This window comes from Pogona vitticeps, chromosome 2 (assembly GCF_051106095.1).
Source record: "Pogona vitticeps strain Pit_001003342236 chromosome 2, PviZW2.1, whole genome shotgun sequence".
NCBI classification, from domain to species: Eukaryota; Metazoa; Chordata; class Lepidosauria; order Squamata; family Agamidae; genus Pogona; species Pogona vitticeps.
This window is the reverse complement of record NC_135784.1, coordinates 28,729,495-28,751,096: the sequence shown is the minus strand read 5'-3', so window position 1 is coordinate 28,751,096 and position 21,602 is coordinate 28,729,495. Positions and strand designations below refer to the sequence as shown.

The following is a 21,602-nucleotide window of genomic DNA, read 5'->3' as shown; positions in this document are numbered from 1 at the left end:
TATGGTTTGCTGATTTCTGTGACTGTTTTTTTCCCCTCCTAGGCTGGCAGTGATGGAGCCAAAATTGGGAACTGCCCTTTTTCCCAGCGTCTCTTCATGGTCCTTTGGCTCAAAGGAGTGACCTTCAATGTAACCACAGTGGACACCAAAAGGTGGGTGAAATACGCCTCTTGGCGTCTCGGTGTCCTTCCCTTTGTCAAGCTATCTAACCCACCAGCCTTTTTGTCCAACCTAGCATTACCCATGTCTTCTACTTGAACCCCGGAGATCCCTCCATGATTGGTAACTATTGTGTCTCCCTGTGTTTTTTTCTTCCTTGTAGGCGGACTGAGACAGTACAAAAACTATGTCCCGGAGGTCAGCTGCCGTTCCTGATGTATGGCACCGAGGTCCACACAGACACCAACAAAATTGAGGAATTTCTGGAAGAAGTTCTGTGCCCTCCCAAGTATGAAGAAAATGAAGCTCTGGGCAGATTGGGAAAAGGCTTTTTCCTGTAGAAGGAGTTGTGGGTTTTGGGGTTGGGGGGCAGGATATGGCTCCCAAGCAAGCCCCACTGTATGGCTGATTTCTGCCATCTCTTGCATAGGTACCCCAAGCTGGCCGCCCGTAACCCTGAGTCCAACACCGCTGGCCTTGATGTCTTTGCCAAGTTCTCTGCCTACATCAAGAACTCGAACCCAGCACTCAATGCCAGTAAGTACCTCCACCCCTCAGTTCTCATTGACTTCCTTCTGTGAGTGCTTTACACTTCATTATTCAACGTTGACTTTCTCATTCACATTGGCGATTCCTTCTTGTTGCCTCTTAAGTAACTTAATTTCCTTTGTTCTTCCTGTGTGGTCAGTTCTGCCCTTCATCTCATTCATCAAAGCTTATTCTTTTCATTGGCTACTCTTTGGTTCTTCTTTCATCCTGCCTTTCTTCAATGCAGCAGGGTCTCCAGGGGATGCCCGTTGTCCTATGTAGGCTGACAGCAATCTCAGTTCTCTGCCTCTCAATCCTTTTGGGGCCAAAGGGGTCCAGTCCACCTAGGAGGAGGGTAGGTGTCAAGAGTGCTGGGGGGAGGGACCTTGGCTTTGCTGAAAATGCCCTTTCCAAAAGACTTAAGGAAAAACTGGAAGGCGACTTCTTAAATGCCTCCCATTTGGCCACATAATCGGGAGAACTTTGTGAGAAGGACATAAAGGAATGAAGGTTGGAAGAGTGAATAGAACAGAACCTGGACAGCCCAGTGGTTTAGATCAGAGGTTCTTAACCTTGGGTTACTCAGGTGTTTTTGAACTGCAATTCCCAGAAACCCCAGCCAGCACAGCTGGTGGTGAAGGCTTCTGGGGGTTGCAGTCCAAAAACACCTGAGTAACCCAAGGTTAAGAACCACTGGTTTAGATATCTGGCTCCAGAGATTTGGAGTTCAGTTCCGCACTGCACCTCTTTGACAGAGGCTGGACTCAATGATCCAGAGGGTCTTTTCCAGCTCTGCACCTCTGAGATGATTTATTCGGAATATTTTCCAAAGAAGAATAGATGATCCCCCACTGGAACAGAGCAAGCATTTTTAAATTGAGCTCCGTATGAAACAGAGGCACCATATATGATTTCCCGTTCCCCAAAACCCTGAACAAAGAGCCACTCTGTGTCGGCATCTTTTGTTGCAAGTTCCAGTTCTGTCTTCTAACTGGCCATCTTTTTTTTCCCATGTGGGTGTTGATCTTATACTTTATTCATTCTTTTTTTTTGCTTCATTTCTCCATGAGATCTCAGACTGTTTATTTCTTTGTTCTTCCAGGCTGTCTCTTTCTTCCCATGCCATAGCTAAGTTTTTGCTTACTTGTAACGCTCCCCGGAACCCTTCCCCACCCACTTAACTGTTCTGATTTCTCATCATCTATAGAGGCCCCCATTTCCAGCTGCCCGAAGCATTCATGTCAGGGGGAATTGATTTCCCTTTATGCTCTCTGCTTCTCCTCTCCTCCTCACCTTCCTTAACTTAGTTACCTTCCAGGTGTTTTGTGTTACCCCCTTTGGGTTTCCAACCACTGTGTGTATCCTCATCCCCTCACCCTGCCATAACTCCTCCTCGTTTCCTAGACCTTGAGAAAGGTTTGCTGAAAGCGTTGAAGGTGCTGGACGTGTATTTGATGACACCACTACCTGACGAGGTGGACGAAAACAGCGCTGAGGATGAGGGCCAGTCCAACCGCAAATTCTTGGATGGGGATAAACTCACGCTGGCGGACTGCAACCTGCTGCCGAAGCTGCATATTGTCAAGGTGAGCCCCTCTCTTCCCATACAAGGCCTGGGCCTCTGCACAGAGCTTAGGACATTTCTCTAGAAATAATTTGTTCCTGTTGCTCACTACAGTGTTTCTGAAAAATAATTGCTTGTGACACATTAAAGTATTGGAAACGTAATTTGGTGTTCTCCTGTTACTTTTTAATTCCTTTTTGTCAATTTTAGAAAACAGTCATCTTAAGAATTTATCAGAGTGGCATAAACCTGGAAAAGGTCCGCCAGAATGTCTCTGAAATAGCTTAAAATGCTCCCAGAAAGCAACTTCTTAAAGTGACTAGAAATCTGTAGGAAACTTCTGCTTAAAGGTTGTAGCTGCATTCTGTTCCAGTGACGTGCATACACTCCTGGCAGGAAGTGGCAGCTGCCAGCAGGTGGGGTAAACCCTTATTCTGCCCTTTCGCTTAGAGGTAGAGCATAAGATCAAAGAGTTATTTCATCCAATCCTAGTTGCGATTAGGTAACTAGTATCCTATCTGAATTCTCACAACATACTATGTAACTCATGCTAAGTCAATAAAAAGAGTTCTCAGGGTGTTGCCTGTAGGCTCCGCTGGCTCGGACATCCACTCTGTTGATTCCTTTGTTCTAAGGCAATTAGCCTTCCTTCCCGGCCGTGAAAGCCTTCGCAAATCCATTGTGTTAATACTCCTTGAAAAGATATGGTTGTTTATGCAAACTTTCCATGAGAAACCAGGAAAATGGCCTCAGCTGATGTCAGCCATTGTTTGCATTTGCTACTTGTCTTTATTGCCTATGAACTATGTTTTGTCTACTTTGCACTTTTTAAAATAAATCGTGCACTTCTTCACTTCTGCATATTTTATCTTAGAGAGAGGAAAAAAGCAAAGTGCGCTGCTTATATACCGCCCCATAGCACTTAAAGCACTCCCTGGGTGGTTTACTATTCAATTATCCAGGCTGCACATTATTGCCCAATCTACTCTTGTTACAGTTTGTCATATCCAGGTGAGAAAAGTTATACAGTTCCAGCATAAAATGCTGGAAATCCTATGCAATGCTTTAGAAATCCTATCCAATGCTAATTGGTGTAAGATTCCAGCAGGTGTAAGGGCAGACTTTTCAAGCCTCTTTTAGTGGTCATAAGGACTAGAGGTATGCTTTTATGTAAATAGCAATGCTCTTAGAACTGCAGAACTGGAAGGGGACCCTATGTGTCATTGAGTCCAGCCCCTGTCAAGGAGGCATAGTAGGGAATCGAACTCTCAACCTCTCTGGCTTTGTAGCCGGAGCCCTTAACCACTGAGCTATCTAGCAGTAAAGCAGAAACTGAGGTTCTAATTTTGTGTTTAGTAGCTTATCCTACCCACCATGGCATCTCTGAGCACATGTAGATCCACTTGATTTATAAACATCCTGGTTTTGTTTTTTCACATTCCAAACAGGTGGTATGCAAGAAATACCGTGACTTTAGCATCCCGGAGGAATTCCGTGGCATCCACCGCTATCTCAAGAACGCTTATGCCCGCGAGGAGTTTGCCAGTACTTGCCCAGACGATGACGAGATTGAATTAGCTTATGAGCTGGTGGCCAAAGCTTTGAAATAAACTTCTGAGAAGAGTACGAAAGGGACGTGGGGCTTCCGTGGCGGGTTGTTTGGATTGGGCCCGTCGTCAGAAGGTGGTTTTTTTTAAAAAAGAAAGCTTATGTACTTGTGTTTGGCAGCAGTGGGAGGGAGAGGGGGGATTTCTATTTTCCGGGAAGGTGGCACACAAAATGATTTGCATTTAAATATGAATAAAAATAAAGTAACCTGTTTTTAAAAATATCACACCCGAATGTTTTATCTGCCTCTGAACAAATTATGGCGAAGCTATTGGAAGCCGTGGGTGCAGTGTGTGCAAGTTCTACTGACACACTAAATTGGGGGCTGAGCGAATGTGAACTTTGCAATGTTTTTTGGCTCCCCAATTCCCATCCGTCTTTGTCCACATTTTTGCTGGTGAAGGATTATGGGAGTTGTAGTCCAGAAGCACCTGGAGGAAAACAGTTTCTGTTTCTGGCCATGTCAAGGTTATGAAGCCCTGTCAATTTGTCATTTTGTGATGTGTATTAACAGATGTATTTGTATATTTATTTAGTGATATTTAGATATCCCTCATCATCTGAGTCACTCTCTTTTGTAGCTTAGTTCATTTGTGCATAAGTCTAGCACTTATTGTCTCTATAGTTCTGTGGTATTCAGGCAAACAGATTTGCCTAAACAGTAAAGAAGGTTGTGTGGTTCATAGCATTTGCTATGATTGGGTGTGGTGAATTGTAAGAGAGGGCTAATTGAACACATTAGTTTTAGATGGGTTCTATTGTTTTGCATCAAAACACACACACTGACATTCACCGTAATATCTTACACATTTCTTCCTAAAATGAGAAGTTTCCTTTAAAATGCAGTTTTGTACGTGTTAATGTATTTGAGAAATGGATTGGAAAAAAATGGGGGAGATACACCATGTCAAAATATTATTCTCTTCCACTGGGTTCTGCTTCTAATATGAATCTAGGACATGTGAATTAAGTCAGCTGGTATAAAAAGGGGGGGGGGGTTGAAGGAAAATTTCTTACACCCGTACTAAAGACTAGTTAGGCAAATCCTTGGTACGTTAGAGATTTTTATGCAATTTTGAGAGACTTCTTTGGTTGGTCTGGCTTCTGGCAGAACTCTGATGGGACAGGGGACTCCTCGGATTTTAGCAATATCAACATCCCTGTGGTTCATCAGTGTTAGATGATCAGAAGGGCTGATGATGACTCTCTTGACCACCTGCCTAGCTTTTACAGCTTAAGAATAGTCATACGTATGTTTCCTAAGTCGGAGAAGATCTAGCATGCTGTCTAACAAAAATACTGCCTTGTGTGTGTGTGTGTGTGGGGGGGAATCAGAGGTAGCACAGCTTGTTATAACTTCTTATGAGGAGATTTGAGAACTAACATGGGAATGTGTCTTGCTAGAGATGAGATTTTGACATTTGTTTTGAATGACAACACACCAAAGTCTGCTGAAATTGGCTCTATTTAGAATTCTGGGGGATTTAGCCCTCCCTACAAAAAAGCCACCCTCTTAAATGTTTGATATAATCTATAGCTGGTGCATAAATGAGGGGAAAAAATCCCTCCATTTCTTTGTTTTCTGAGGAACTGGCTCTGTGGGGCTCAGCTCAGTGGCACTGCAAAGCATTAGGGGCAGTGAAATCTCCTTGCATATTATGCTTTGTACAGGGCCCTCTCACAGGAAACTACAATACCCCTAATGCTTTGCCATGCCCAAGAACTTAGTCCTGCCCAGCCATTTCCTCTACCTCAAAACACAAAAAAAATTGAGGGATTTTTCTCTCTCATTCACTGTATACGCCAGCTGTAAATTATGTCAGATTACCTCAGAGGGCTGGGGGCAGGGGGCAAAGCTCCCAGAATTCATCCTGGGGCAATTCCAACATACGTCTGAGTGTTGTCATTTAAAAGAAATATGAAAATCCCATCCGTATTCATTCCTAAAGGGCAATCTTTCGGTTATTCACTTGAAACAATTCTTCACTCCCTATTCCCACTCCGATTGTATATATGTTAATACAATTATGTAATGACATGCTCCTTTGAAGATAGCACTAGAGGGTGTTGACTAGAAATCATTCAATATGCTTGGATTCGATTCCCCTTTGTAAATAAGGGTATGGTATACCCAAACATTCTTAACAAACATTTCTTCTCTTCAACGAATATTTTGAGATCCGGTTCCCATTCCCAAGGTTTCCTTTGATTCATTATTGAGTGGTTGGGAGTCATCAGGCCCATGGCCAAAATTTAGCGGGAGAAAAATTATTGGCGTAGTGACAGCTTTCTGGTAGTTTTTCCTCTCCTGCCAGTACGATCAGCCACACAACCAACTATGATTTGTAGGCAGCGGGAGATCGGTTTCGAAAAAAGTGAGCCTGGGGAGATGCTTGCAGAATCACCATGACAGGATGCTTAAGCAACCAGGATTCTGGTTGCTCTCCCTGCACCGGATTCCATAGTTCGAGTCATCTTTGTGATCATTATTACAACTGCTGGTGTTATTGATATTGTTTTTCCACCAGATCATATCATGTTTTACAGAAGTGCCTAAGTAAATACCAAAGCTGAATATGAGCTGACAGTGCAATGTGCTGTAAAAAGGCCTATGCTATTTTAGGATGTATAGAAGTATAGGCTCCAAATCCCGTGAGGTACTAGGTTCCCCTCTGTTCAGCACTGGTTAGGCCTCATCTAGAGTTCTGGACACCACACATTTACGAAAGATGCCAACAAACAAGCAAGTTCCGAAGAAGTCAACAAGGCTGGTTGAAGCCCTGTGAGGAAAGACTAAAAGAACTGGGCATGTTTAGCCTTGAGAAAAGAAGACTGAGGGGTGATATTATAGCACTTTTCAAATACAGTAGTGCCTCGCTTAACGAGCGCACCGTTTAATGACGAATCCGCATAGTGACACATTTTTTGCGATCGCATTGCGATGTTTTACCGATCATCGCAATGCGCTGTTTTGGGAACAGCTGATCGGTGGTTCCAAAATGGCCGCTCGGTCAACCAAATGGCCGCTCTCAGCGTTTTCGCGCCCTGCCCTCACTGGACGGCGAAAGTGGCGGCCGGATGGAGGATTCCCCGCATAGCGGTGAGTTTTTCCCCAATAGGAACACATTAAACGGAGTTTAATGCGTTCCTATGGGGTTCCCCCCCCTGCATAGCGACAAATCCGGAAAGCGACGTTAATCCTGGAACGGATTAACGTCGCTATGCGGGGCACCACTGTACTTGAAAAGGTAATCATTACAGAGGAGGGACAAGATCTCAATCATCCCAGTTGGTAGGACACATAATAATGGGCTCAAGTTACAGGAAACCAGATTTAGGCTAAATACTGTATCTGGAAAAACATCTTAACTGTTAGAGCAGCACGACAATGGAACCAATGACCTCAGGAGGTGGTGAGTGCTTAAATGCTAGAGGCATTCAAGAGAAAACTGGACACCCCTCTGTCAGATCTGCATCGATCTGAATTGCTGCTTGAGCAAGGGAGTTGGACTCAATGGCCTTATGGACTTCTTCCAACTCCATAATTCTATGATTCTATGAAACAAATGAAAAAGGGACCCCTACCCCAATCCACATATTAGGAGCAAAAGAAGAGAAATGTATTGGGAGAAGCAAATAAACAAACAAGCAGTAATAGCAGGCAAGTGATACTGATTGAAATTGTTATTTCTTAGCTGAAAAATATAAGGAAGAAGAAATAAAACAGGACATAAATGAAACAAGAGACTTCCCACCTAGCACACTGCATCTTACAGACCTGTGGGGGAGTACAAAGAAAGCAATAGTGGGTGGTGGATGGCTCCACATCATCACCAGCCCTCAGAGAAGGAGCAGCTTCTTTCTCACTGGAAGAGGACCAGGACGATTGACAGGGCACTGAGCATCAGCGTCCCCCAGAAAGCATAGGGGACAGTTCCAGCAGACCTGTTGCACAGGTCGGTAGAGCAGCAGGAGGTGTAGTAGGTGAAATTGGTTCCCAACATGGACCGGCTGCCATGAAGGTCGCACATGGATGGATGTCCGCAGCTCATCTCGTGGATGACCACCGCAAAGGCACCTGATCAGGGGAAGGAAATGGGTAAACAAAAGATCAGTGTAAACCTGATGGGTCGATTTAACAAACAACAACAGCTGATTGGAATTTTGTTGCTTGGCACAGTAAGTTGCAGCTGGAGTTGGCCCATTGAATCAGTGGAATTTACAGTGGAGTTGACTCACCAATTCCCTGCTGATTCAATGGGCCTACTCCAGTCAACCCTTGACTTACAAACGGCCCTAGTTACAAACATTTCGACTTACAAACCACTCTGATAGAAAAATATTGACTCGACTTGCAAACTTAGATTCGAGTTATGAACCCAAAAAATGTGCGGGAGGTGGGGAAAGCGCGAAATTTGAACTTTCAGTTCAGGCCAGTGAAGAGGGTGCTTGTCTTCATCCTCGCTCTTCCCAGCATTTTGAGAGTGGATTTGGAGACAGTCTCTAGACTGCCTGGTACTGCCTGGTATTGCCTGGTACAGTGCTGTACGGACTGTATTTTTATTTTTTGGATTTTTAAAAGGTGTTCCCTTCCTCCTTTGCTGCCCCCCTTTCCCCAAAAGGTGCTTGTATTGGCTAGTTTTGATTGAAAAGGTGTTTTCAAGGTGATCTGTTGTCTGAAAGGTGCTTGGTTTTCCCCAGAAGGTGCTTGTCTTGGCTGAAAAGGTGCTTTTCAAAGTATTCTGTTGAAAAGGTGTCTGTTCCCTCCTTCCCTCCCTCTTTTCTTTCCTTTGTTTAACTTAGCATGTTAGCATCTTAGGTTAAAAGGGGGGGGGGAGAGAAAAATCTGCCCCTAGTGGTAGGAACGGATTAACCGGCTTTGCGTTAGTTCCTATGGGAACCAATGATTCGAGTTACAAGCCGCACCTCAACCCAAGAACCAAAAACAGCCGGAACGGATTAATTGGTTTTCAACGCATTCCTATGGGAAATGCTGATTCGACTTACAAACTTTTCGACTTACAAACTTCCTCCCTGAATGGATTAAGTTTGTAAATCGAGGGTTGACTGTAGTTCTGACTTATGACACTAGGCAACCTATAAAATCCCCTTCACGAATTGCTGCCTTGTTGTGGCGAAAGGGTTTGAGTAACTCAGAGAAGCTATGGGCTATGCCGTGCAGGGACTCCCAAGACAGACAGGACATAGTGGAGAGTTCCAACTAAACGCAATCCACCTGGAGTAGGAAGTGGCAATGCCACTCCAGTATCTTTGCCAAGAAAACTCCATGGACAGAAACAAAAGGCTAAAAGATATGACGCTGGAAGATTGGCCCCTCAGGTCGGAAGGCGTCCAACATGCTACTGAGGAAGAGCGGAGGACAAGTACAAGTAACTCCAGAGCTAATGAAGTGGTTGGGCCAAAGCCGAAAGGACACTCAGCTGCGGATGTGCCTGGAAGTGAAAGGAAAGTCCGATGCTGCAAAGAAAAATACTTCATTGGAACCTGGAATGTAAGATCTATGAACCTTGGTAAGCTCGATGTGGTCAAACAGGAGATGGCAAGAATAAACATTGGTATACTGGGCGTCAGTGAACCAAAATGGATGGGAATGGGCAAATTCAATTCAGACAATTATCATATCTACTATTGTGGGCAAGAATCCCGTAGAAGAAATGGAGTAGCCCTCATAGTCAACAAAAGAGTGGGAAAAGCTGTACTGGGATACAATCTCAAAAATGATAGAATGGTTTCAATACGAATCCAAGACCTTTCAACATCACAGTAATCCAAGTTTATGCACCAACCACCGATGCTGAAGAGGCTGAAATTGACCAAATCTGTGAAGACTTACAACACCTTCTAGAATTGACACCAAAGAAAGATGTTCTTCTCATTATAGGGAACTGGAATGCTAAATCAGGGAGTCAAGAGATAAAAGGAACAATAGGAAAGTTTGACCTTGGAGTTCAAAATAAAGGGGGGTACAGGCTAATAGAGTTTTGTCAAGAAAAAAAGCTGGTCATCATAAATACTCTTTTCCAACAACACAAGAGGCGACTCTACATATGGACATCACCAGATGGGCAATACCAAAATCAGATTGATTATATTCTCTGCAGCCAAAGATGGAGAAGCTCTATACAGTCAGCAAAAACAAGACCTGATTGTGGCTCTGATCATCAGCTTCTTATAGCAAAATTCAAGCTTGAACTGAAGAAACTAGGAAAAACCACTAGACTAGTCAGGTATAATCTAAACCAAATCCCTTATGAATACACAGTGGAAGTGAAGAACAGATTTAAGTAACTAGATTTGGTAGACAGAGAGCCTGAAGAACTATGGATGGAGGCTCGTAACATTGTAGAGGAGGCAGCAACAAAAAACCATTCCAAAGGAAAAAAAAATGCAAGAAAGCAAAGTGGCTGTCCAACAAAGCCTTACAAATAGTGGAGAAGAGAAGGGAAACAAAATGCAAGGGAGATAGGGAAAGTTGCAGAAAATGGAATGCAGACTTCCAAAGAATAGTAAGGAGAGACAAGAGGGCCTTCTTAAATGAACAGTGCAGAAAAATACAGTGGTGCCTAGCATGACGACGTTAATTCGTTCCAGCAAAATCGCTGTAGAATGAAAACGTCATGCAAAAATAAAAAGCACATAGAAACACATTAATACCCGATTGATGTGTTCCTAGGGGCTTGAAACTCACCGTCCAGCGAAGATCCTCCATAGCACGGCCATTTTCGCTGCCTGTGCAGCGAGGAATCCATCCCAGAAAACAGCAGGGAGCCATTTTATTTTCCTGGCGGCCATTTTGAAACCGCCGATCAGCTGTGCGAAAATCATCACTTTGCGAGAATCGGTTCCCAAAGCAATCATTGCAAAGCGAAATTCTCCCATTGAAACCATCGTAAAAAAGTTCCCCGTCTAGCAATTTCGTCGTTAAACCGGGCACTTGTAATGCGAGGCATCACTGTAAATGAAAATAATAGAAAGGGAAAAACCAGAGATCTGTTCAAGAAAACTGGAGATTTTAAAGGAACATTTTGTGCAAAGATGGACATGATAAAGAACAAAAATAGTAAGGAGTTAACAGAAGCAGAAGACATCAAGAAGAGGTGGCAAGAATACACAGAGGAATTATACCAGAAAGATCTGGATGTTCCAGACAACCCACATAGTATGGTTGCTGACCTTGAGCCGGACATCCTGAAGAGTGAAGTCAAGTGGGCCTTAGAAAGCATACCTAACAACAAGGCCAGTGGAGGTGATGGCATTCCAGTTGAACTATTTAAAACCTTAAAAGATGATGCTGTTAAAGTGCTACACTCAATATGCCAGCAAGTTTGGAAATCTCAGCAGTAGCCAGAGGATTGGAAAAGATCAGTCTACATCCCAATCCCAAAGAAGGCCAGTACCAAAGAATGCTCCAACTACCGTACAATTGCACTCATTTCACACACTAGCAAGGTTATGCTCAAAATCCTATAAGGCAGACTTCAGCAGTATTTGGACCGAGAACTCCCAGAAGTACAAGCTGGATTTCGAAGGGGGAGAGGAACTAGAGACCAAATTGCTAACATGCCCTGGATTATGGAGAAAGCTAGAGAGTTCCAGAAAAACATCTACTTCTGCTTCATTGACTACGCCAAAGCATTTGACTGTGTGGACCACAGCAAACTATGGCAAGTTCTTAAGGAAATGGGAGTGCCTGACCACCTTATCTATCTCCTGAGAAATCTATATGTGGGACAGGAAGCAACAGTTAGAATTGGATATGGAAGAACTGAATGGTTCAAAATTGGGAAAAGAGTACAACAAGGCTGTATATTGTCTCCCTGCTTATTTAACTTATATGCAGAATACATCATGTGAAAGGCTGGACTGGAGGAATCCCAAGCCGGAATTAAAATTGCCGGAAGAAATATCAACAACCTCCGATATGCAGATGATGCCACTCTGATGGCAGAAGGTGAGGAGGAGTTAAAGAACTACTTAATGAAGGTGAAAGAGGAGAGTGCAAAAAATGAAGCTCAACATCAAAAAAACCTAAGGTGCATGGAAATGAGAGCTGGACCATAAAGAAGGCTGGCCGCAGAAGACTTGATGCTTTTGAACTGTGGTGCTGGAGGAGACTCTTGAGAGTCTCCTGAACTGCAAGGAGAACAAACCTATCTGTTCTGAAGGAAATCAACCCTGAGTGCTCACTGGAAGGACAGATCCTGAAGCTGAGGCTCCAATACTTTGGCCATCTCATGAGAAGACTCCCTGGAAAAGACCTTGATGTTGGGAAAGTGTGAAGGCAGGAGGAGAAGGGGATGACAGAGGATTAGATGGCTGGACAGTGTCATCGAAGCTACCAACATGAATTTGACCCAGCTCGGGGAGGCAGTGGAAGACAGGAGGGCTTGGCGTGCTCTGGTCCATGGGGTCACAAAGAGCTGGACACGACATAACGACTAAACAACAACAACAAACATATAAAATATGCATCTACTGCCTTCTGCTGGCACCCTCCCCCAGTGAACTATAAACCATTGTCCCAGGTTGAAGGCAATTCTCATAACCCCTAGAATGATTACTTCTGTTTTGGAGGAAGAAGGATGTAGGCAAGTACATCAGGAAGATGCTGTGTTGGCTTTGTGCCTGTCCTTGTGATTCAGAATATTGTTTCAACCTCATCTGTATTTATGTAGCTGGAAATCTTTGTGTCATGTGAGATTAATCCCCTAGCAAATGGCATTTTTAGGGTTGTCATGCAAATTGGACAGAACAACCAAATCAGCTGCTTAGACTGTTGGTTCTCATCAATGGTGTGTCCTATCAGCCTATGAATCCCTGAATCCCTAGCTAACTGAAGTAAACAAATGTAGTTTTACCAAGCTCTGACATTTTCACACAACAGCCTGTCCGAAACAGGAGCCAGGACGATGACCTCCAAGAAGCACGCAAGGAGGGTATAAGAGCAGGGGTTTTCCGCAAGAATGGGTTCTCTAAGCTTCCAATATTCAGAAAGATACGGGCTTTGAGCATGGCTTTTCTGTTCAGCTTTCACAACTAATGGCCACTAACACACCTATTCATCATAAATGTGTTTAACCAGTCAGGGTACACATGATGTCTGCAGCAATTCCAGGTTAACCATTAAACCAGTCCCTGCCACTTGTTCTGTTTCTCTCATGCATTGGTGTGTAGGGTACATTTGTTTCGATTTACAGTGGTGCCTCGCTTGACGACGTTAATTCGTTCCAGTGAAATCACTGTAGAGTGAAAATGTAAAGCGAAATAAAAAAGCTCATTGAAATGCATTGAAAACCGTTCAATGCTTTCCAATGGGCTGAATAACTCGACGTCCAGCGAAGATCCTCCATAGGGGCGGCCATTTTCGGTGCCTGTAAAGCGAGGAATCCATCCAAAAACACAGCGGGGAGCCATTTTGAAAACCTGACGATCAGCTGTTTTGATCGCCGTAATGCGAAGAATTGGTTCCTGAAGCAGGGAACCGATCGTTGCAAAGCGAAAAAACCCCATTAAAACATTGTCTTGCGATCGCAATTGCGATCGCAAAAACATCATTGTGGAGCGGATTCATCGTTATAAGGGGTAATCATTAAGCATGGCACGACTGTACATTTGTTTCATCTTTATTGGACACTGTCAGCTGCACACTTAAGAGAACACTCTGTGAAACAACCCCAGGGATTAGCTGCCAATGGCTGCAACCAGTGTAACCTACATTCCGAGAACTCGTGGTTTCCCCATTTCTGCAGATGAGTGGTTCCCAACCTTGGGTAACCCAGATGCTCTTGGACTGCAATCCCCAAAGACCTTCACCACTGGCTGTGTTGGCAAGGGTTCTTCTTCGTGGCCTCTGTGAATGCACACTAATGAATGCACACTAATGGGTTAAATCTGCACTTGTGCAGAGGCCTCGGAATATTCTAGAGCTTAAAGTAACACTTTTGGCTCCGCCCCCCAGGACCTCATGGTCCGCCCGCCCTAACAGTTACCTCAGTTCCATTTTTTCCGCTGCTGCAGTTAGGTCTCCTGGCTAGAGCTCCGTGAAATTATTGGAAATTCCTGGAAAATATTTGGCTCCTGTTCGATTCTTCATTAAGGAAAGTACAAAGACTTTATTATTTAGGAGGGGAGGTGTGCGTTTTGGCCCTTTGCGAGGGTTTTCCCTCTTTCCACCTCCCTTCCCCCCCCCCCTTGGACTGTTCCCAGGCCTCCAAGGCTTCCTCATCTCCCAGGGTTACTTTTAAAAGCTGCATTGCCTTGGAGAGTTGCACAAAAATCTTTGTGTATGCATTGAAGCGGCCTCTGCGTCCGCAGAACCCGACCCTTTACCTCATATATAACCTAGGGAAAAGAGTAAAGCCTCTAAAACTAAGGCCAAACCCTTAGTTTTATAACCACCGACCCCTCATTCTTCGGCTATTCCTAGCCTGCCACCACAGGCTTCCCCGTCCTTGCCTGTCCTCACTCCTCAGTCTCCTGTTGAGTTTCTTTCCTAGGGCTCTTCGCCTCCATCTTCACCGCCGTCGTCGGTCCTGCTTCCTCCTACTCCGGAATTATCCCTGCAACATCCTCTCCGAAAAACAAGAAGGTGAAAGCGAAGCATTTGGCGCCATCTTTAGAGATTCCCGGTCTCCGAGCCACTCGGGACCGAAGGTCTCACCCCACGGGGCTCGACATCTTCGCCCCAATAAAGCGAAGATGCATGCGCCTAAAGAGGACTTGCGAAAAACAAGAAGGCGAAAACGAAGCATTTGGCGCCATCTTTTAGAGATTCCCGGTCTCCGAGCCACTCGGGACCGAAGGTCTCACCCCACGGGGCTCGACATCTTCGCCCCAATGAAGCTAAAGAGCATGCGCCTAAAAAGGACTTGCAACCGCTCAAGCTCTCTAAGAGCTATTTGAGACGTTGGAGGCAGCAAATGCAAAAGCTGTATTATCCGCGTCTGCTATACAGCCTTGCTGCGGAAGCTTCATCCTCCTCGTCCTCATCGGAATCCTCCAATGAGAGTTCGACATCGTCGGTACCGTCCTTCCCTGATATCAGGAGGAAGAGGCACCGATCGATACCGAGGGAACCTCCGTTACTGGAGATGCCTGAACATCTATGGACCTCCCAGGTCCCGATACTCCTGCGGGCTCCGGTACCAAAGAAAGAGATCATCTCCTGATACCAAAAGACATAAGAAGAGATGGTACCATGAAGCCTCCCTGGTACAGGAGGTTAAAACATGCTGGTACCATGCCTTGGTACCAAGCGGAAGGCTAAAACATGCCGGTACCAGGGAATTAAAACATGCTGGTACCATGCCTTGGTACCAAGCAGAAGGCTAAAACATGCTGGTACCAGGAGGTCAAAACATGCTGGTACCATGCCTTGGTACCAAGCGGAAGGCTAAAACATGCTGGTACCAGGGGATTAAAACATGCTGGTACCATGCCTTGGTACCAAGCAGAAAGTTAAAACAGGCTGGTACCAGGAGGTTAAAACATACTGGTACCATGCCTTGGTACCAAGCAGAAGGCTAAAACATGCTGGTACCAGGGGATTAAAACATGCTGGTACCATGCCTTGGTACAAAGCGGAAGGTTAAAACAGGCTGGTACCAGGAGGTTAAAACATGCTGGTACCATGCCTTGGTACCAAACGGAAGGCTAAAACATGCTGGTACCAGGGGATTAAAACATGCTGGTACCATGCCTTGGTACCAAGCAGAAGGCTAAAACATGCTGGTACCAGGGGATTAAAACATGCTGATACCATGCCTTGGTACCAAGCAGAAGGCTAAAACATGCTGGTACCAGGGGATTAAAACATGCTGGTACCATGCCTTGGTACCAAGCAGAAGGCTAAAACATGCCGGTACCAGGGGATTAAAACATGCTGGTACCATGCCTTGGTACCAAGCAGAAGGCTAAAACATGCTGGTACCAGGAGGTCAAAACATGCTGGTACCATGCCTTGGTACCAAGCGGAAGGCTAAAACATGCTGGTACCAGGGGATTAAAACATGCTGGTACCATGCCTTGGTACCAAGCAGAAAGTTAAAACAGGCTGGTACCAGGAGGTTAAAACATGCTGGTACCATGCCTTGGTACCAAGCAGAAGGCTAAAACATGCTGGTACCAGGGGATTAAAACATGCTGATACCATGCCTTGGTACCAAGCGGAAGGTTAAAACAGGCTGGTACCAGGAGGTTAAAACATGCTGGTACCATGCCTTGGTACCAAGCGGAAGGCTAAAACTTGCTGGTACCAGGGGATTAAAACATGCTGGTACCATGCCTTGGTACCAAGCAGAAGGCTAAAACATGCTGGTACCAGGGGATTAAAACATGCTGATACCATGCCTTGGTACCAAGTGGAAGGTTAAAACTTGCTGGTACCAGGAGGTTAAAACATGCTGGTACCATGCCTTGGTACCAAGCAGAAGGCTAAAACATGCTGGTACCAGGAGGTCAAAACATGCTGGTACCATGCCTTGGTACCAAGCGGAAGGCTAAAACATGCTGGTACCAGGGGATTAAAACATGCTGATACCATGCCTTGGTACCAAGCAGAAAGTTAAAACAGGCTGGTACCAGGAGGTTAAAACATGCTGGTACCATGCCTTGGTACCAAGCAGAAGGCTAAAACTTGCTGGTACCAGGGGATTAAAACATGCTGGTACCATGCCTTGGTACCAAGCGAAAGGTTAAAACAGTCTGGTACCAGGAGGTTAAAACATGCTGGTACCATGCCTTGGTACCAAGCGGAAGGCTAAAACTTGCTGGTACCAGGGGATTAAAACATGCTGGTACCATGCCTTGGTACCAAGCGGAAGGCTAAAACTTGCTGGTACCAGGAGGTTAAAACGTGCTGGTACCATGCCTTGGTACCAAGCAGAAGGCTAAAACATGCTGGTACCAGGGGATTAAAACATGCTGGTACCATGCCTTGGTACCAAGCGGAAGGCTAAAACTTGCTGGTACCAGGAGGTTAAAACGTGCTGGTACCATGCTACGGTACCAAGCGGAAGACTAAAACAATATATGCCCATAAGAAACGCCTGGTACTGAGGAAGTATTCTTAAGGAAGATACTGAATACTGATGATATGAGGAAGGATACTGAAAAAGAAACCAGAAGTCCTTTTTCACTTCTGATGCTCCACTTTGTTCTACTTCCCATGACTCTGACTCTGAGTCTTCTGACTCCATGGCACCAGACCACTCCTAACCTGACCCTGCCAGACTCTGATATTTGTGATGGCTTTCCTCCATCCCTCATTTCCGAATTTCATTCATGTTCTAACATGATACAGAGAATCGATAAGGCTCTTGATTTAACAGTGCATCAACTTCAAACAGAGTCTGATAAGGTTTATGCAGATATTGATGAGGAATCAGTGCCTTCCCTGTGCTTGTCCCTTATCCCATCTTTATTCTGCTTGCTTCAGTAGACCTGGGAAAAGCCCTTCTCTGTCCCTAAAATGTCCAGGCTTGTAGAAAATCTGTACAAGACCTATGGTACCAATACAGATTTTTAACTAGGCATCCTCCTCCTTATGTGGATGTGGACGCCACACAAGCCAGATCACGCTCGAGATCTACCACACCGAGCAGCGAGGAGGTGAGAAAGCTCATCTACATGGCAGCTATGGGCACCTACCATGTCAGCCTCTCTAACTGTGCACTACCCTCTCTTCAGGCAGCCCCAGCAGCATTTAATCCGAAAGGGCTTGCTCTCCATTAAGACGCCATGTCCCTCACTCAGCAAGAGAGTGTGATAGCGCATCACATTATCGAGGCCACCTCCAAACAACTCATGACTGGGGTAACCTTGCAAAGACACGATTGGCTAAGGTCAGCCAACATTTCTGATTATGTCAGATTTGGAATAGGGGACTTGCTCTTTGATGGCTCTAGGTTATTCGATCCCTAGATGGCCTTCAAAGAATGAGGAAAACAGCATGGTCGTACAACGTTCAGCCTTATAGATCTCCGTTCTCTCTAGGAAGGCCCATTTTAGAGTTCAGCGCCTTGCCATTCAGCTCTCGACGGCGCCTCGAGTATTCACATAGGGGCCGTATTGGAATCTTGGCCGGCAAGAGCTTTTCCTTTCCCAGAATGGCATGGTTTAAATTTGTTCCCTGATATGTTGCTCCCCTCCGTTGTCTTGGATCACAGCCCATCAGGCCCAAAATCTTCGGGGACTCATGATTTCCACCACATCTGTCATAAAGCCCGCGAGGCTCAAGAGGCAGTCCCTCCAGCCCAGGCATCTGCCCTGTTTAACCCCATGAAAAAATACGCCCTACATATGCCTCCAGATTACTTATGAGCTTGCACACCAACCCTGCTGGTAATCAACCCAGAAGACTTGGCCCTGGAAAGACTGTTTGCTCCACTCCTACCTACCTCGAGAATCACGATAGACTCCAGTCTGGTCGGATGGGACCCCACTGTACCAGTCTTCATATCTACGACACCTGGTCAGTGAAGTAAAACTTTCTCTTTTTTTAAAAAATCTGGAATTGCTGGCCATCTTCAAAGCATTTCAGGCGCTCCTAACTCTCAACCTAGGCATGGCTGTCCAAGTTACTACGGATAATGCGACAGCAATGTACTACATCAACAAACAGGGAGGCACCCATTCTCTTCCTCTACTGTACCTGACTGTTCAGTTTTGGGAGTAGTGTCTAGAATTCCACATCTTTCTGTCTGCTGTGCACATCTCCGCCCAGGACTTCACATGGGCAGACCATCTGAGCAGGCAAACATACCAAATACACGAGTGATCTCTGGACCATTGCACATTCATCAGAATCTGCAAGAGATTTTTTTTTTTTTTTTTGGTTCCTCCCTGCCATAGATGCCCTTGCAATTGAGGTGAACAGCTAGTGTGCCATCTATCTTTCACGGCCTGGACTAGGGGTAAACTCTCAAGGAGACGCCCTCATGGTGCCCTGGAAGGGCTGCTTCATGTACATGTTCCCTCCAATACCTCTCCTACTGTGCATAATAGTGAAGATATGACATGACAATGCCACCGTGATCCTCATAGCTCCATACTGACCCATACGGCTGTGGTTCACAACACTGCTGACAATGTCGTCAGGCTCCCTGAGACCCCCGTCTATTCCTCATCTTCTGACCCAGAATCAAGGGAAAACGTACCGTCCAGGTCTACAAGCTCTTCACCTCATGGCATGGAGAATTCCTCCTCAATAAACTCCATATTATCACACTCCCGGAAGCCCTCTACCAATCAATTCTATTTCTGCAATTGGCTGGCATTTACCAAAATTACTACTCGCTACCCTAAATGAAGAGGTTTTCCCATGGTACGGCAAACCTTTACCCTCCATGGGGCCAGTCTATACCACAGTGGACTCTTCACACTGTCCTGAGTGCCTCTCGTATTCATCGTTTGAGCCACTGACCACAATTGCTGGACATTTGTTGACTTTCAAGGTTATTTCTTAGTTGCAGTTACTTCCAGTAGCACTTCAGGTGGATCCTCCCTTCCTACTTTGTCACCTGGACAAAGTTATCCTGTTCCCAGATGTCTCCTTCATACCTAAAGTTTCTACTGAGTTTCATGTTCGGCCGCCTATCAGTCTGCCCACTTTCTTTCCTAACTGCCTACAGATGTAGAGAGGTTTCTTCACCTGCTAGATGTTCGCAGAGCATTATCGTTCTGTGTTTGCAGGGCTGTTTTTCCCCCCGCAAATCTAGTCACCTGCGCCCGGTGAATGCTCATTTTACCGGAACTTTGGCTACTTCTACAGCTTTTCCTCAAACACCTGCACAGCTGACATTTGGCCCACTTCGTCAGCCTTCATCTTTCACTATCGCCTGAATCTGCTGGCCAAGGAGGATGTCATTTTTGGACGCGCGGTCCTGTCTGCTGTTTTGCCGTGACGTCCCTCCTCCTATCAGAGGCAAGCTTGCTAATCACCCATTAGTGTGCATTCACAGAGGCCACGAAGAAGAAAGAAGGGTTACTTACCTGTAACTCTGGTTCTTCGAGTGGTCCTCTGTGAATTCACACGTCCCGCCCGTCCTCCCCTCTTTCCGTCACGGCTGTCTCACCTTAGAGCAGCAGCGGAATTTGGGGAACTGAGGTAACTGTTAGGGCGGGCGGACCATGAGGTCCTGGGGGGCGGAGCCAAAAGTGTTACTTTAAGCTCTAGAATATTCCGAGGCCTCTGCACAAGTGCAGATTTAACCCATTAGTGTGCATTCATTAGTGTGAATTCACAGAGGACCACTCGAAGAACCAGAGTTACAGGTAAGTAACCCTTCTTTTCTGGGACTTGCAGTCCAAGGACACCTGGGTTATCTAAGGTTGGCAACCACTTGTGGAAATTTGGAAGCTCATGGCCCGTTATGGAAGAGAAAGAACCTCACTCTGGGATGGTTTTGGCTGCCTAAAGCCCTGCCATATTCTATCATTAATGGGTGGTCCAATGAGTCAAGAAAAGGGCAAGCACCGGTGGATGTTGCACCCCAGCGATAAAGGTTTGCATCTAATAGCATGAGCTTCAGAATATAGATCATGTTTGAGGAACATGTGATCCTTAAGTGTGGGGCAGCTGGATTGGAAGACATGATGGGAGTTGTCGTTTGCAACATCTGGAAGGTCCAAAGTATCCCACCCCTGGTTGAGACAAGATTGATTATCTTCCTCCTTATAAGTTCATTGGTACTTTCCCCTTGCCCTCTGCATCCCTGGCTGGGCCTCCCTCACCACCTAGGTTTGCTATTAAGAGGAGCCATCAAGTTTGGGTTACTGCTGTTGCCAGCCTGTCTCCCAAATGCCGTGTTTCTTCCGTCTCCCCATTGTTCCTTTCCCTGTCCTGAACCCCATTAGCAAAGATGGCCCTAAAGTTCTGCAACACAACCTCTGTGTCCAGTTGTGACGGAGGTCAGACATTTCTGAGATGGCCCGCATGGTGTGATGAACTTCAGGCAGTCCAGCGGGGAAATGGTGGGGAAGAGGCAGGTGTAGCATCTCAAGGACGACCCTGGAAGCAAAGATCAACAGTGAGTGATCTAAAGAGACAAAGAATTCTCCTGTCCCAGCTCACCTCTGGTGCAAAATTCAACAAAAAAAGGCTAGTGCCAAAGCCACCCCATCCCACCCGTTAGCTACTGAAGCTTGTTGAATATCCTTGGAACTGCACAAGACTTAAGAACGGTGAATTACTATTTTTTTGTAATGTGCTACATGTCACCCAACCTGAAATTTGTTACCATGGTGAAATGCTTTGGTTTTTTCTTTTTCTAAAGTGACTAAAAAAGGAGGGAAAGATTTGGAAGGGACAACAGATGCCGTTCTCTAGGGAGTTAAAAAACAGAAAGGGGTCATCAGTGACACCAGAGGTTAAAGTGCCTGGGGACCCGTCAATCCTGGCTGTACTGTATATATGTGTGTATATGTGTGGTGTTGTTTAGTCGTGTCCGACTCTTCGTGACCCCATGGACCAGAGCAAACCAGGCCCTCCTCTCTTCCACTGCCTCCCAGAGTTTGGTCAGATTCATGTTCATAGCTTCGATGACAATGTCCAACCATCTCATCCTCGGTCGTCCCCTTCTCCTCTTGCCATCACACTTTCCCAACATCAGGGTCTTTTCCAGGGAGTTTTCTCTTCTCATGAGATGGCCAAAGTATTGGAGCCTCTGCTTCAGGATCTGTCCTTCCACTGAGCACTCTGGGTTGATTTCCTTCAGAACGGATA

The 21,602-nt window shown here is 45.6% G+C and overlaps 1 protein-coding gene and 1 long non-coding RNA gene across 2 annotated transcripts in view; one reads left to right on the top strand and one right to left on the bottom strand.

Annotated features, from left to right (window-relative positions):
- The window catches only part of CLIC1 (chloride intracellular channel 1), a 34,042-nt gene extending 29,960 nt beyond the window's left edge, over positions 1–4,082 (top strand). Inside the window, exons 2-6 of the mRNA XM_020814868.3 lie at positions 43–152; positions 323–448; positions 590–696; positions 2,092–2,273; positions 3,700–4,082. Of these exons, the coding sequence (XP_020670527.1) occupies positions 43–152; positions 323–448; positions 590–696; positions 2,092–2,273; positions 3,700–3,861 (687 nt within the window). The 3' untranslated portion in view covers positions 3,862–4,082. The remainder of the gene's footprint in view (positions 1–42; positions 153–322; positions 449–589; positions 697–2,091; positions 2,274–3,699) is intronic.
- Positions 4,083–7,525: 3,443 nt separating this feature from the next.
- LOC140704299 (uncharacterized) lies at positions 7,526–20,889 on the bottom strand. The gene is made up of 2 exons (XR_012083396.2): positions 20,766–20,889; positions 7,526–7,937 (listed from the first exon to the last, which is right to left on the bottom strand). It is a non-coding gene; the product is annotated as an uncharacterized LOC140704299 (long non-coding RNA).
- Between the last annotated feature and the right edge of the window lie 713 nt (positions 20,890–21,602).